This window comes from Pristiophorus japonicus, chromosome 13 (assembly GCF_044704955.1).
Source record: "Pristiophorus japonicus isolate sPriJap1 chromosome 13, sPriJap1.hap1, whole genome shotgun sequence".
NCBI lineage: Eukaryota > Metazoa > Chordata > Chondrichthyes > Pristiophoridae > Pristiophorus > Pristiophorus japonicus.
The window spans coordinates 86,551,566-86,567,725 of NC_091989.1; the positions used below are offsets into that span (position 1 = coordinate 86,551,566).

General features: G+C 54.2%; 1 protein-coding gene across 1 annotated transcript in view; it reads left to right on the forward strand.

Annotated features, from left to right (window-relative positions):
• Positions 1–8,541, forward strand: part of LOC139278142 (putative sodium-coupled neutral amino acid transporter 8) — a 116,002-nt gene extending 107,461 nt beyond the window's left edge. The window contains exons 9-10 of the mRNA XM_070896798.1: positions 2,252–2,303; positions 8,436–8,541. Of these exons, the coding sequence (XP_070752899.1) occupies positions 2,252–2,303; positions 8,436–8,541 (158 nt within the window). The remainder of the gene's footprint in view (positions 1–2,251; positions 2,304–8,435) is intronic.
• The last annotated feature ends 7,619 nt before the right edge of the window (positions 8,542–16,160 follow it).

Genomic DNA, 16,160 nt, shown 5'->3' on the forward strand with positions numbered 1-16,160 from the left:
TGGGGGGAGAGTTCCAGATTTCCTCGACCCTCCGTGTGAAGAAGTGTTGGCTGATATCACTCTGGAACAGCCTGGCTCTCAGGTTAAGGTTATGCCCCCTGTTGATTCCCCCACCAGAGGAGTCAGAGTCCCTGTGTCTACTCCATCAAACCCTGTATCATTTCACACCTCAATCAAATCACCTCTCAACCCTCTCGACTCCAGGGAATCCAAGCCAAGTCTATGTGTCCTGTCCTCATAATGTCAGCCGTTAAGCCCGGGGACCATTCGGTGGGATGTGGATGACTGGGCACGGCTGCATATGGTGGACCTGCTCCATGAGGCACTGCAGTCCTTGTGCCGATGGTGCAGGGACGGGACTCGAGGACATGGCTGAAGGAACGGTGAAGGATGGTGTGTGGCCTGCAGGGGAGCTTGGAGCTAGTCTGCAACAAGTCCGTGTCCATCTTTTCCTCTTCTCTCTGTAGCTTTGACAATTTCTGTCATTTGCCCAAATCAAAGTCACCAATTACATCTCTCGTGACGGTGACCGTGATTAACTCCCCCCCCCTCATCCTGCTCGACCTGTCTGCAGTCTTTGACACAGGCACCCACACTGCCCTCCTCCAACGCCTCTCCCTCGTTGTTCAGCTCAGTGGGACTGCCCGCATTCTCCAGTCACAGCCAGACAATCTCCTGCAATGGCTTCCCTTACCACCCCCGCATCGTGTAAGGGGTGGTTTTCAGGGGGTCAGCTTTCTCTTCTGACCTTATATGAGCGGTTCCGAATCGCTCCCACACCCTTGGTTCTCGACACTGGAATTATGAAGGGACTGTGACAGACTTGGACAGACAATCGGTTTCAAGGCAGGAAGCAGGCATGGCTTTATTGTGTTTAAAAAAATGAAGTAAAGGGCATACTTTTAATAACACACACAGAATAGTAATACCAATACACACTGAGGGGTACAACACATTGAATAAAATGTCAAAATACAGCCCGTGGGGAAAAGAATGCAGCTTAAACTCTAAATGGGGTAAAGAGGAGGGTGCAGATACAACACAAGTTATCCCAGCCTCCCCCACCTCGCAATTCCCTTAACTAACTAAGTTATAGCTCTGGGGTTTCAGGGGCCATGCTAACCAATCCCCTTTTGACAGTTCCAACTCTGGGGTTCGCCTTAGTTGACCACGTTCTGTAGTCTGTACCCTTTGGTAGCGTAGGACCAGCTTGTAGGGTGGAAAAAAATCTTCGGTTTTTCTTCGGTTTTGTCGCGTTGGTTCCGGTTGACTGTTTGGTTGGTCGCGATGGCCCGCAACTTTCCGATAGTCGCTTTTACAGCCTGTTTGCTGTCGTGGTGCTGTCCTTCTGGGTTTTAGAGATTCCTTTCGCCGATGTTTCGGGGTCCCACTTTTCGAGGCTGGTGTAGAACTTATGCAACGAGACTGCTAACTTAATAGTGTCTCTAGAAGCACACCTAACTGCCAGAACAGGCCTTCAATTATACTAAAACAGGCGTCCTTATCTTTGCGCCAAATCAGTTCTTGGACTTTGTTTAAACTGTTCTGTCCATTGATTTTCAAATGTCTCCTTTGTCAGTATTTTTGGTGGGCTAGTCAGCAGCAACTCGATTAGGGTGTGATAATGTGCTATCACTGGTTTTGCATTGTTTTAGGATTGTCCAGTTTCCTGACCATCTAGTTGGGCCCATGATTTCCATTGTGCTTTATTGGGTAATTTGATTATCTCTTAGGGAGTGAATTGATTATGCATAGTTCCCCCAGACAGTCTGGGATCCTTAATACACGAATTTGCTTCACAGAGGTTAGCCCCACCTCCTATATTCGATAACTCGTTTTTGCAGCCAAAATGTTGCAGAATCTTAAAATTGATATGCTCCTTCCCATAGATGTTTAGGGGATCTCAGGCTTCTGTATTTTAGGTCCATTTTGAATTCTCTTTTCAAAAAGTCCAAACACTGGGGGGGGGGGGGGGGGCGTCTCCATGAATGCATCCCCTTTTATCCCCTGCAGGCTTCATTGCCCCCTTTAAAACTCATTTTAAAAGTCCAGAAAGGGATTCTTCACCTCTGCAGGGGAAAGGTACCAGGAATCTTTGTGAAATATTGGTAAATTCTACAATCGTTACCTCTGCAGTCCACAAAGGATCTAGCATCGCCCGCTCTATGAAGGGCCTGGGGAGGTTTATTAAAGGCACTGTATAGACGCCATTGTTGTTGATATCCCACCCTCTCCCTTCTGTCCTCCGCAGGGCTGTGTCTAGTGTGTGCGATGAAAACTGAAGCAGTGTCTCCCAGAGCAAGGTAATCTCCGGCCTGTGACAATCAGCATCAATGTACATAAGAACATAAGAAATAGGAGCAGGAGTAGGCCATACGGCCCCTCGAGCCTGCTCCGCCATTAAATAAGACCATGGCTGATCTGATCGTGGACTCAGCTCCACTTCCCCGCCCGCTCCCCATAACCCTTCACTCCCTTATTGCTCAAAAATCTGTCTATCTTCACCTTAAATATATTCAATGACCCAGCCTCTTCAGCTCTCCGGGGCAGATTTACAACCCTCTGACAGAAGACATTTCTCCTCATCTCAGTTTTAAATGGGCGGTCCCTTATTCTGAAACTATGTCACCAGTTCTAGAGTCCCCCACGAGGGGAAATATCCTCTCTGCATCCACCTTGTCGAGCCCGCTCATTATCTTATACGTTTCAATAAGATCACCTCTCATTCTTCTGAACTACAATGAGTATAGGCCCAATATACTCAACCTATCCTCATAAGTCAACCCCCTCATCTCGAGAATCAACCTAGTGAACCTTCTCTGAACAGCCTCCAATGCAAGTATATCCTTCCTTAAATACGGAGACCAAAACTACACAGTACTCCAGGTGTGGCCTCACCAATACCCTGTACAGTTGTAGCAGGACTTCTCTGCTTTTATACCCTATCCCCCTTGCAATAAAGGCCAACATTCCATTTGCCTTTCTCATTACTTGCCGTACCTGTATACTAACTTTTTGTGTTTCATGTACAAGGATCCCCAGGTCCCTCTGTACTGCAGCACTTTGTAGTCTTTCTCCATTTAAATAATAATATTCCTTTTTATTTTTCCTACCAAAGTGGATGTACTGCTTACAAAATGGGAGCCAAGCAAACAGGAACTGAAAAGTGTGTGTGTACTGGTGGGATGGGCAGCAGTGAGCCCAATATCAGGATGGAAAACTCCCGGCCAAGGTCACTGCCACTCCCCACTTGGTTTGGGCCTTGAGATAAGCTTCCTGCCTGAGACAGAGGCGAGCCTCATTGCTACGTGTGAATTGAGGGGGTCCGACAATGTAACCTCGGACACCGGGCACTGCTCTGATAGCAAACGCTCGGCACCCGCACTGCACCAGGCCCACTCACTGCCCCCCCCCCGCTCACTGCCCCCCCCGCTCACTGCCCCCCGCTCACTGCCCCCCCTCGCTCACTGCCCCCCCCACTCACTGCCCCTTCCCCGCTCACTGCCCCCCCCCGCTCACTGCCCCCCCACTCACTGCCCCCACCCCCCCGCTCACTGCCCCCCCTCACTCACTGCCCCCTGCTCACTGCCCCCCCGCTCACTGCCCCCCCTGCTCACTGCCCCCCCGCTCACTGCCCCCCCGCTCACTGCCCCCCCTGCTCACTGCCCCCCCCCGCTCACTGCCCCCCGCTCACTGCCCCTTCCCCGCTCACTGCCCCTTCCCCACTCACTGCCCCCCCCCCGCTCACTGCCCCCCCTGCTCACTGCCCCCCCCCCGCTCACTGCCCCTTCCCCGCTCACTGCGCCCCCCGCTCACTGCCCCCCCACTCACTGGCCCACACCCCCCCGCTAACTGCCCCCCCCTCGCTCACTGCCCTCTGCTCACTGCCCCCCCGCTCACTGCTCCCTCTGCTCACTGCCCCCCGCTCACTGCCCCCCGCTCACTGCCCCCCCTGCTCACTGCCCCCCCTGCTCACTGCCCCCCCCCGCTCACTGCCCCCTCGCTCACTGCCCCCCCATTCACTGCCCCTTCCCCGCTCACTGATCCCCCCCCACTCACTGCCCCCCCGCTCACTGCCCCCCCCGCTCACTGCTCCCCCCGTTCACTGCCCCTTCCCCGCTCACTGACCCCCCCGTTCACTGAAACCCCCGTTCACTGTCCCCCCCGTTCACTGCCCCTTCCCCGTTCACTGCCCCTTCCCCGCTCACTGACCCCCCCGTTCACTGCTCCTTCCCCGCTCACTGCCCCCTCCCCCGCTCGCTTCCCCGCTCCCTGCCCCACTCCCTGCCCCCTCCCCCGCTCCCTGCACCCTCCCCCGCTCACTCCCCCGCTCCCTGCACCCTCCCCCGCTCCCTCCCCAGCTCCCTCCCCTGCTCACTGCCCCACCGCTCACTGCCGCCCCCCCCGCTCACTTCCCCCCTCGCTCACTGCCCCCCCCGACACTGCCCCACCTCCCGACACCCTCTGCCAGTGCAAACACTTTCTGTCGATCTACTTTCTCACAAACCTTTGTTAATTTGAACATCACTATTAAATCTCCCAATAACCTTTCCTGCTCTAAGGAGAACAATCCCAGCTTCTCCAGAATCTCCACATAACTGACGTCCCACACCCCTGGTCCCACACTGGCCAATCTCCTCCACACCCTCTCCAACACCGTGACATCCTTCTTAATGTGCAGGGCCCAGAAATGGCCAGAATACTGCAGCTGGGGCCCAACGAGTGATTTATAACAGTTTACATAACGTCCTTGCTTTTGTACTCTACACCCAGGTTCTTTTGGCATCGCTGTTGTGATAGCATGGATATCAGCAGGGAGAGAGGGGGGAACAGGGAGAGTGGGGCAGGGAGAGAGAGGGGGGCAGGGAGAGGGGGGCAGTGAGAGAGAGGGGGCGCAGGGAGAGAGGGGGGCAGGGAGAGAGGGGGGTAGGGAGAGAGGGGGGACAAGGACAGAGGGGGCAGGGAGAGAGGGGGGCAGGGAGAGAGGGGGGACAGGGAGAGAGGGGGCGCAGGGAGAGAGGGGGCAGAGAGAGAGGGGGAGGGAGAGAGGGAGAGCGGGGGAAGGGAGAGAGTGGGGGCAGGGAGAGGGGGGGGCAGGGAGAGAGGGGGGGCAGGGAGAGAGGGGGCAGGGAGAGAGGGGGCATAAAGAGAGGGGGCAGGGAGGGGGGGGCAGGGAGAGAGGGGGGACAGGGAGAGAGGGGGGACAGGGAGAGAGGGGGGCAGGGAGAGAGAGGGGCAGGGAGAGTGGGGGGACAGGGAGAGAGGGGAGGCAGGGAGAGAGAGGGGGCAGGGAGAGAGGGGGAGGGGGAGAGGGGGGCAGGGAGAGAGGGGGCAGGGAGAGAGGGGGAGGGAGAGAGGGGGGCAGAGAGAGAGGGGGCAGGGAGAGAGGCAGGGAGAGAGAGGGGCAGGGAGAGAGTGGGGCGGGGAAGAGAGAGGGGGCAGGGAGAGAGGGGCAGGGAGAGAGGGGGGCAGGGAGAGAGGCAGGGAGAGAGAGGGGCAGGGAGAGAGGGGCGCAGGGAGAAGGGGGGCAGGGATAGAGGGGGCAGGGAGAGAGGGGGCAGGGAGAGAGGGGGCAGGGAGAGAGGGGGTGGCAGGGAGAGAGGGGGAGCAGGAGGAGAGGGGTGGCAGGGAGAGAGGGGGCAGGGAGAGTGGGGGGCAGGGAGAGAGGGGGGACAGGGAGAGAGGGGGGACAGGGAGAGAGGGGGGCAGGGAGAGAGAGGGGCAGGGAGAGTGGGGGGACAGGGAGAGTGGGGGGACAGGGAGAGAGGGGAGGCAGGGAGAGAGAGGGGGCAGGGAGAGAGTGGGGCATAAAGAGAGGGGGCAGGGAGAGAGGCAGGGAGAGAGAGGGGCAGGGAGAGAGTGGGGCATAAAGAGAGGGGGCAGGGAGGGGGGGGCAGGGAGAGAGGGGGGACAGGGAGAGAGGGGGGACAGGGAGAGTGGGGGGACAGGGAGAGAGGGGAGGCAGGGAGAGAGAGGGGGCAGGGAGAGAGGGGGAGGGGGAGAGGGGGGCAGGGAGAGAGGGGGCAGGGAGAGAGGGGGAGGGAGAGAGGGGGGCAGAGAGAGAGGGGGCAGGGAGAGAGGCAGGGAGAGAGAGGGGCAGGGAGAGAGTGGGGCGGGGAAGAGAGAGGGGGCAGGGAGAGAGGGGCAGGGAGAGAGGCAGGGAGAGAGAGGGGCAGGGAGAGAGGGGCGCAGGGAGAAGGGGGGCAGGGAGAGAGGGGGCAGGGAGAGAGGGGGCAGGGAGAGAGGGGGCAGGGAGAGAGGGGGGTGGCAGGGAGAGAGGGGGAGCAGGAGGAGAGGGGTGGCAGGGAGAGAGGGGGCAGGGAGAGTGGGGGGCAGGGAGGGGGGGCAGGGAGAGAGGGTGGGCAGTGACAGAGGCAGGGAGAGAGAGGGGCAGGGAGAGAGGGGGGTGCAGGGAGAGAGGTGGGAGGGGGCAGTGAGAGAGGGGACAGGGAGAGAGGGGGCCAGGGAGAGAGGGGGCCAGGGAGAGAGGGGGGCAGGGAGAGAGGGGGAAGGGAGAGAGGGGGGCACGGAGAGATGGGGAGGGGAAGAGAGGGGCAGTGAGAGAGGGGGCAGGGAGAGAGGGGGGCAGGGAGAGAGAGGAGCAGCGAGAGAGGGGGCAGGGAAGAGTGGGCAGGGAGAGAGAGGGCAGAGAGAGAGTGGGGAAGGGAGAGAGGGGGCATGGAGAGAGGGGGGAGGGGGATGGGGCGGCAGGAAGAGAGGGGAGCAGCGAGAGAGGGGGCAGGGAGAGAGTGGGCAGAGAGAGGGGGAAGGGAGAGAGGGGGCAGGGAGAGAGGGGGGCAGGGAGAGAGGGGCAGGGAGAGAGGGTGGGCAGGGAGAGAGAGGGAAGGAGAGAAGGGGGCAGGGAGAGAGGGGGGCAGGGAGATAGGGGGAGGGAAAGAGGGGGGCAGGGAGAGAGGGGGAAGGGAGAGAGAGGGGGCAGGGAGAGAGGGGTAGGGAGAGAGGGTGGGCAGGGAGAGAGGCAGGGAGAGAGAGGGGGCAGGGACAGAGGGGAGGGAGAGAGGGGGAGGGAGAGAGGGGGGCAGGGAGAGAGGGGGGCAGGGAGAGAGAGGGGGCAGGGAGAGAGGGGGAGGGAGAGCGGGTGTGCAGGGAGAGAGGCAGGAAGAGAGAGGGGCAGGGAGAGAGGGGGGGGCAGGGAGAGAGGGGGGCAGGGAGAGAGGCGGAAGAGAGAGAGGGGGGCAGGGAGAGAGGGGGAAGGGAGAGAGGGGGAGGGGGAGAGAGGGGGCAGTGAGAGAGGGGGCAGGCAGGGAGAGAGGGGGGCAGGGTGAGAGGGGGAAGGGAGAGAGAGGGAGGGGGAGAAAGGGGGCAGTGAGAGAGGGGGCAGGGAGAGAGGGGAGCAGCGAGAGAGGGGGCAGGGAGAGAGTGGGCAGGGAGAGAGGGGGAGGGGGGCCAGGGAGAGAGCGGAGCAGCGAGAGAGGGGGCAGGGAGAGAGTGGGCAGGGAGAGAGAGGGCAGAGAGAGAGGGGGGAAGGTAGAGAGGGGGCAGGGAGGGGGGAGGGGGGAGGGAGAGAGGGGGGAAGGGAAAGAGGGGGGCAGGGAGAGAGGGGGGCAGGGAGATAGGGGGCAGGGAGAGAGGGGGGGGAAGTGAGTGAGGGGGGCATTGAGAGAGGGGGCAGGGAGAGAGGGGGAGGCAGGGAGAGAGCGGGAAGGGAGAGAGGGGGCAGGGAGAGAGGGGGCAGGGAGAGAGGGGACAGGGAGCGGGAGGGGAGTTGGAGCAAGCCAGCCCATTCAAGGACACCTGTTGCTATGAACGCAGGAGATCTTTATTGACCATGGCTCACTCTCGCCTCTGTCAGAAGATTGTAAGTTCAAGCCCCATCTCCAGAGATTTAAATACAGAACCTAGGCTGACACTGCAGTGCAGTGCTGAGGAAGTGCTGCAGTGTCAGAGGTGCCGTCTTCTGGATGAAACATTAAACTGGCCCCATCTCAGGTGGATGTAAAAGATCCCACGGCACTATTTGTAGAGGAGCAGGGGGGTTCTCCCCGGTGCTATGGACAATATTTATCCCTCAACCAGCATCACTGAAGCAGATTATCTGGTCGTTATCTCATTGCTGTTTGTGGGACCTTGTACACAAATGAGCTGCCACATTTCCTGTGTTACAACAGTGACTAGACTTCAAATGTACCTCATTGGCTGTTGATGCCATTGTTAACCCTTGCCACTGGACCAAGGCCTAACTCTGTCAAGCCCATGTGGTGGCTGGTGTGCAACAGTCCTCACACGTTAAAAAAATCCACGCACAGGCATCTTCCACCCTTCAACATGAAGTATTAGGTCCTTCATTGAAACACCTGTGAACTCATCCCTTTTTGGTGTGGAAGCAAGTCATCCTCGATACGAGGGACTGTCTAATACTATACTACGAATAGTATGATTGCAGCTATTTCATTGAGCGTGTTTTGTGCCCTCAGATGGTGTTTGCTGGTCTGGGGAACGGTCACGATCCTGTGTGGAGTGTTCATCTTTGGACAGAGTACAGCCAGTGCGGCCATTGAGCTGATTGAGAGACTGATCTAAACCCTGGGAGCATGCCATCCTGCAAGGCTCAGTGTGTGTACAGTACCGTCGAATACAGGGACTTAACTCTCATCGGTTTATTTGGTAAATGTGTTGGTCTGTGAGTGTGAGTGTTTCTGTGTGTGTTGGCACGTCTGACACCCCCTCAATCTCCCAAACTCAAGGCAATGCAGGCCAGGTCTACGCAACCTCTTCTCATATTGTGTTATACTCAAACTAAATGGTCAGATCGAGTACTGTGTGCAATGAGCAACTGTGAGCTTAGCTCCTTTATTGTAGTTCCAGAGTGCAGGTACCGTGTGGGTGGCCTGCTTATAGACTGTGCTCCCAAGGGATGCTGGGATCCCTTGGGACTCCAACAGGTAGGCCCCCTGGTGGTCAGGTGTGATGCAGGTTACAAGGGTTCAAGGGGTTAAATACATAACATCACTGCCCCCGTGAAGTCAACAATACACTTATTTACAAGGTGAGACGATCTGGGGCTCTGTGCTCCCTTGTCGATCATCCCGGTACAAATGTGGGTGGTGGGTGGGTTGGTCAGTTCTTCATTGGGCTGTTGGGCAGCCTGCCTTGCTGGGCTGCTGGGATGGTGAGTTCGGTTTTGTGGTCAACCATGATGTCAGTTGCCACTTGCGTGTGTGTTTGAGGGTGAAAGTTGGTGGTGTCCTCTTCGGGTTGTTCGTAGCTGTTGGTGAACCGCAGTTTAATTTGGTCCAAGTGTTTTCCGTACGTTTGTCCATTGGTCAGTTTGACCTGAAACACCCTACTCCCCTCTTTGGCTGTGACCGTGCCAGCAAGCCATTTGGGACCATGTCCATAACTGAGCACAAACACAGGATCATTGATCTCAATATCGCGTGACAAGTTTGCGCGGTCATGGTACGCACTCTGTTGATGCCACTTGTCCTCCACGTGATCATGTACATCAGGGTGGACCAGAGAGAGCCTTGTTTTAAGCGCGGGGAATCCCTGTGAGTGAGTGGGGTCTGGTGCAGTAGCTGAGCAGTACTTGGGACAACCGGGTCTGCAGGGAGCCTTCCGATACAGGTTTCAAGCTTTGCTTGATGGTCTGGACTGCCCGTTCTGCCTGGCAGTTGGATGCGGGCTTGAACGGCGCAGATGTGATATGTTTGATCCCGTTGCGGGTCAGGAATTCTTTGAATTCGGCACTGGTGAAACCCGGCCCATTGTCGCTGACTAGGACGTCGGGCAGGCCGTGCGTGGCAAACATAGCTCTTAGACATTCAATCCATTTTGAGTAAGCATCCACGACAACCAAAAACATTTTGCCTAGGAATGGCCCTGCATAGTCTACATGGAACCTTAACCACAGTTTGGATGGCCAGGACCATAAGCTTAGCGGTGCCTCTCTGGATGTATTGCTCAACTGAGAGCAAGTGTTGCACTGGCGTACACATGAATTTAAATCTGAGTCGATGCCTGGCCACCACACGTGGGATCTGGCTATAGCTTTCATCATCACGATGTCTGGGTGAGTGCTGTGTATTTCCCCAATCAATGTGTCTCTGCTTTTCTTGGGCAAGATAAACGATTGCCCCACAAGAGACAGTCCGTCTGCAAGGATAGCTCATCTTTGCATCTGTGGAATGGCTTAATCGCTTCCTGCATCTCCACTGGGACACTGGACCAGCTCCCATGGAGAACACAGTTTTTTTACCAGGGCCAGTAAAGGATCCTGGCTGGTCCAGGTCCTGATCTGGCGGGCCGTAACAGGGGACTCTTCATTCTCAAATGCCTCCATGACCATAAGCAAGTCCGCTGGCTGTGCCAATTCCACCCCGGTGGTGGGCAATGGCAGCTGACTGAGAGCATCAGCACAGTTCTCTGTGCCCGGTCTGTGGCGGATGACATAGTTGTATGCCGACAGCGTGAGTGACCATCTTTGGATGCGGGCAGAGGCATTGGTATTAATCCCTTTTTCTCTCCGAGAATAGCGTTATGAGTGGCTTGTGGTCTGTTTCAAGTTCGAACTTGAGGCCAAACAAGTACTGGTGCATTTTTTTAACCCCGTAAACACACTCCAGAGCCTCTTTATCAACCATGCTGTAGGCCCTTTCAGCCTTGGACAAACTCCTGGATGCATATGCAACCTGTTGCAAAATCCCCGAATCATTAGCCTGTTGTAATACACACCCGACCCCGTATGACAACGCATCGCAAGCTAACACTGATCATTTACATGGATTATACAGGACAAGCAGATTGTTAAAACACAATAAATTTCTGGCTTTCTTAAAGGCAGCCTCTTGTGAATTCCCCCATACCCAGTCGTCTCCCTTGCGCAGTAGCACATGTAGGGGCTCTAGTAGGATGCTTAACCCAGCAGGGAATTACCGAAGTAGTTAAGGAGTCTCAGAAACGACTGCAGCTCCATCATGTTCCATGTTCGCAGTGCGTTCTTATGGCCTCCGTCTTGGCGTCGGTGGGTCTGATGCCGTCTGCCGCGATTCTTCTCCCTAAGAACTCGACGTTCTGTGCCAGGAAAACATACTTCGAGCGTTTCAACCGAAACCCCACGCGATCCAACCGACTAAGAACCTCCTCCAGATTCTTCAAGAGCTCCATGGTGTCCCGACCTGTAACCAATATGTCATCCTGGAAGACCACTGTGCAAGGAACCGACTTTAGCAGGCTCTCCATGTTCCGCTGGAAGATCTCCGCGGCCGACCGTATCCCGAACGGGCACCGGTTGTAGATAAACAGACCTTTGTGCGTGTTGATGCAGGTGAGGCCTTTCGAAGACTCCTCCAGCTCCTGCATCATGTAGGCCAAAGTCAGGTCCAGCTTGGTGAACGTCTTCTCTCGAGCCAGGGTCGCAAATAGGTCGTCTGCCTTGGGTAGCGGGTACCTGCAGCGAAAAACGGTTAATTGTTACTTTATAGCCACCGCAAATTCTAACCGTACGATCCTCCTTGAGTACCGGGACAATCGGACTGGTCCAGTCGTTGAACTCCACTGGCGCGATGATGACTTCACGTTGCAGCCTGTCCAGCTCAATTTCCACTTTTTCAGGCATCATGTACGGTACCGCCCGAGCCTTGTGGTGGATGGGTCGCGTACCGGGAACCAAATGGATCTGCACTTTCGCCCCCGAAAAGCTTCCAATGCCTGGCTCAAATAACAAAGGGAATTTGCTTAGAACCTGGGTACATGTGGTGTCGTCAATGGATGAAAGCGCTCAGATGTCGTCCCAGTTCCAGCGGATTTTTCCCAGCCAGCTTCTGCCAAACAATGTGGAGCCATCTCCTGGTACAATCCACGGCGGGAGTTTGTGTACTGCTCCATCATAGGAGACTTTGACTTCTGCACTGCCAATTACAGGGATTAGTTCCTTGGTGTAAGTTCTTAGTTTGGTGTGAATGGGGCTGAGCTTGGGCCTGTGTGCCTTCTTCCCCCTCAGCCTGTCGAAGGCCTTTTTACTCATTATGGGCTGACTTGCCCCGGTGTCCAGCTCCATAGACACTGGAATACCGTTCAGTTCAACTTTCAACATTATTGGTGGGCATTTTGTCGTAAACGTGTGTACTCTGCCTCCTCCGTACGAGTTTCCAATTCAGCCTGATCCACTGTGGACCAATCTTCCTCTGCAACGTGGTGGTTGGCAGGGTTTGCAGGGTTTGCAGCTCGCCTGCACATTCGTTGGAGGTGTCCCATCGTTCTGCAGCCATTGGACGCACAGTGCTTAAAACGGCATTGATCAGGCCGATGATCACCTCCACAACGCCAACAGGGTGTTAACTGCCTCGCATTAACAGATAATGGTGGAATCTGGGTCAATTGAGGTTGGGCCACAGCAGCCGGCGTGTAAATTCTGCCCTGTACATTTCTGCTCAAAACCGACATTACTTTGTGCACAGTACTGGCTGAAACTTCTTTGTTCTGCGAAATCTGCTTGGTGTTGTCGCTGGTGGACATAAATGCCTGGGCTATCGTTATGGCATTACTCAGATTCAGGGTTTCTGCAGTCAACAGTTTGCAAAGGATCGTCTCATGTCCGATTCCTAGTACAAAAAAGTCTCTGAGCATTTGATCTAGGAATCCCTCAAACTCACAATGTCCCACAAGGTGCCTTAGTTCGGCGAGGTAGCTTGCCACTTCCTGGCCCTCCAGTCGTTGACACACGTAGAACCGATATCTCGCCATCAGAACGCTTTCCTAAGGATTTAGGTGCTCCCAGACCAGCGTACACAGTTCTTCGTAGGACTTTTCTGTTGGTTTAGTCGGAGCCAGGAGATTCTTCATGAGGCCATAGGTTGTTGCCCCACAGACAGTTAGGAGGATCGCCCTTCGTTTGGTGGCGTTCTCGTCCCCTTCCAGCTCGTTGGCTACAAAGTATTGATCGAGTCTCTCCACGCAGGCCTCCCAATCGTCCCCTTCTGAGAACTTCTCCAGATAGCAACTGTTCTTTGCATTTTCGCGCGGTTCGTTACCTCGTCGCCAATTGTTATACTCATAATAAATGGTCAGTCCGAGTACTGTGTGTAATGAGCAAGTGTGACCTTAGCTCCTTTATTGTAGTTCCAGAGTGCAGGTACCTCGTGGGTGGTCTGCTTATATACCGTGCTCCCAAGGGATGCTGGGATCCCTTGGAACTCCAACAGGTAGGCCCTCTGGTGGACAGGTGTGATGCAGGTTACAAGGGGTTAAATACACAACATATTGTAACCCTCGAAGATCAGGAATCGTTCTTGTCAATCTGTCCCCGACCGCCTCCCCCCCCCGCGAGGTCAATATAGCCATCCTGAGGTGTGGGGCCCAGATACAGCTCTCCAGGTGTGGTCTGACCAGAGCTTTATATAACTGAACAACTTCCTCCCCTTTATATTCCAGCCCCCTTGAGATAAGGCCAACAGCCCATTAACCTTCCTGATTACATCTTGTACCTGCCCACTCGCTTTCAATGCTTTCTGTACTTTGATTCCAAAACTCTTTGCTCCTCCGCAGCTCCCTCGATTTCCTCCGATTTATCTCATTCGGGTCTGAAGTGGAAGACCTACACTTGCCCACATACAACTCTGTCTGCCACAGTCTGGTATACTCACTTCATCAATCAATGTTGCTTTGCAATCTCCTGCTCCCGACTGCACTATTTACTGTCTCTCCGAACTTAGTGTCCTCTGCAAACTCGGGTATACAACTCCCTATTCCTTCAGCCAATCATGGATAGCAATGGGGAAAAGGTGAGGCCCCAGGACAGATACCTGGGGAACAGTACTGGTCCCATCCCCCAATAAGGGTCCCTACCCTTTATCCCACTACCTGTATCTTACCACCAAACAATTCCCAATCCAGCTCAAAACTCTACCTCCAATTCTGTGGGCTCTGATCTTCGCTAATAATGTTTCTGGTGAAACTTTATCGAATGCCTTCTGCATGTCCATATAAAAAGCTATGGACACTCATTTATCCACCTTGTTACTGACCTCCTCAAAAATTTCAAATACATTTGTCAGGTATGACTTAGCCTTATCTGGGACATCCCACTCGCTCCATCCCGCAGCCCCGAACCCCAGGACCCTCAGTACATCCCCCGATTCCCGGGACAACCGGTACATCCCCCGATCCCTGGGAGACTCCGTACATCCCCCGATCCACGGGACTCTCCATACATTCCCCAATCCCCGGGACACTCGGAACATCCCCCGATCCCCGGGACACTCCGTACATCCCCCGATCCCCGGGACACTCCGTACATCCCCCGATCCCCGGGTGATAGAGAATTAAAACAGGCTGCATTCAGACAGACTGTGAAAATTCACAGACCCCAAGTCAAAGCTGCTATGTGCAACTCAGCATGTTGCATTAAGTCATCAATCAACTTGACATTTTAGGACCTTGGGTAGTGAGCCAATTAAAAGGTTAACAGACTATCAATTTGAGCCAATAAGGCGAAAGAAGGCGAGTTCTTTTCTGTAAATTGAACCAGGTATAAGTACAACCATTTTGACCATGTGGTCTCAGAAGGACAAAGGCCTGGCTTAAAGCCAGAAGCTTGTTGGTGCTGCCAGAATAAAGTTATTCAAACTACAATCGGAGTTCGTATTTCATTGGAAATTAAGAGATCTAACAATTTTGGCATCATGAACACGATCGCTGAGGAAAGAAACTGAATTTTGGACATCGGACCTACATACTGAGGTAAGGACTCCTCTTTATAAAAGTCCTCGGTCAAAAGTCTAAATTCGCCTCTCCATCTACGCGATTCCGAAAGCCTCCGGTTTGCGAACCCTCCGGTTGGTAGTCGGCTCGAGGTCCCATAGACGTCTAACTTCGGCGGTGCGTTAGTTAATTAATCACCGACCTACTGATCGGCTGGAAAGCCTACGACTCGAGACCCCAGTAAAGAAATCAGTATTATGGCAGCAGGAGATAAGAGCAAAGAATTGCCTACAACTGTTAAAGGCGGGCAGGCACCACCTGAGGTTTCGATAGATGAAATCCTTCAACAGTTGAAAGAATACAAAGAGCAACAATTCAACTTATCTAAAATCTGTATTAAGATCGAATAAAAATACAGAACCTCCAAAGGACAATGGTCCTTGGACGAGATTAAAAGGGTCTGGGGAAAAACGACCCGTATGAAAAATAAAGAGCGAACTAGATGGTCCCTAGCCATTATGGGACAGATCCGAAAGCGGAATGAAATTATAATGCATTCCCAACTTTATCGAGAACTGACTAGTACAAAGGACCAATTGTAAGCTGTTTGTGCACAGCTGCGACAGAAAAGACTTGAACTTGAAAAATCGGAAGCGGAAGTTAAAGATCTTAAAGGTGAAATTAAAGAATGGAAAAAATCATTAGGTCAAGAGACAGTGATAGGAAAAGGAAAATATATCGGTCAATTCCCAGGGAACCCATGTTTGGATAAATTAAAAGCGCAAACCCGAAAACACGACCAAGGAATAGATACGGATTCTGAATCCTCTGACGATACAGGGTCGGAGGATGAAGAATTAGGGGTGCGCTTTGCCCCATTTAAAAAAAGACGAGTTGTAGTCAAATCAGAAGAGACTGCGGATAAGGGTGGAACCAAAAAAACGAGGAAAAGGGTGTTTGCAGAATATTTAGTTCATGATCCGGCAGACCCAGAGAAAATTGATAAATGGTCCAAGGAATTGCCGAATCCAAAGAAAGGGGGAGTAAAAACGTGGGACCAATTGGACCGCTTAAGAAATATATATCAACTTCATCCCTGGGACGGAGTGCAAATTTTGACCATAATGGTGCCAAAAACACAGGGAAGAAAATTGCACGACAAGGTAGAAAAAGCTTTGGGGCAGGATGAGCAAGAATTAGACGCAGGATGGGAGGCGATTAAACACTGGCTGCAAGCCTTCAGTCCAGCTAAGACAGACTGGGGAAAAATTGCAGCCAGCCAACAGAAAGGAACAGAGGAGGTCCTGGAGTATGACGAGCAGTTTAGATGCACGTGGCTAGAACATTAGGGTATGAATAATACGGATGAGGAAATGGATGAACAAGTGTTTGGACCCCTGAAAGCAGCTTTCGTGGCAGGTCTAAAGCCAGAACTGTCCAAAATGCTTCAGGTAGTGTTACCGGACTGGGAAGGTAGAGGAACTACCTTTGCAGCATTG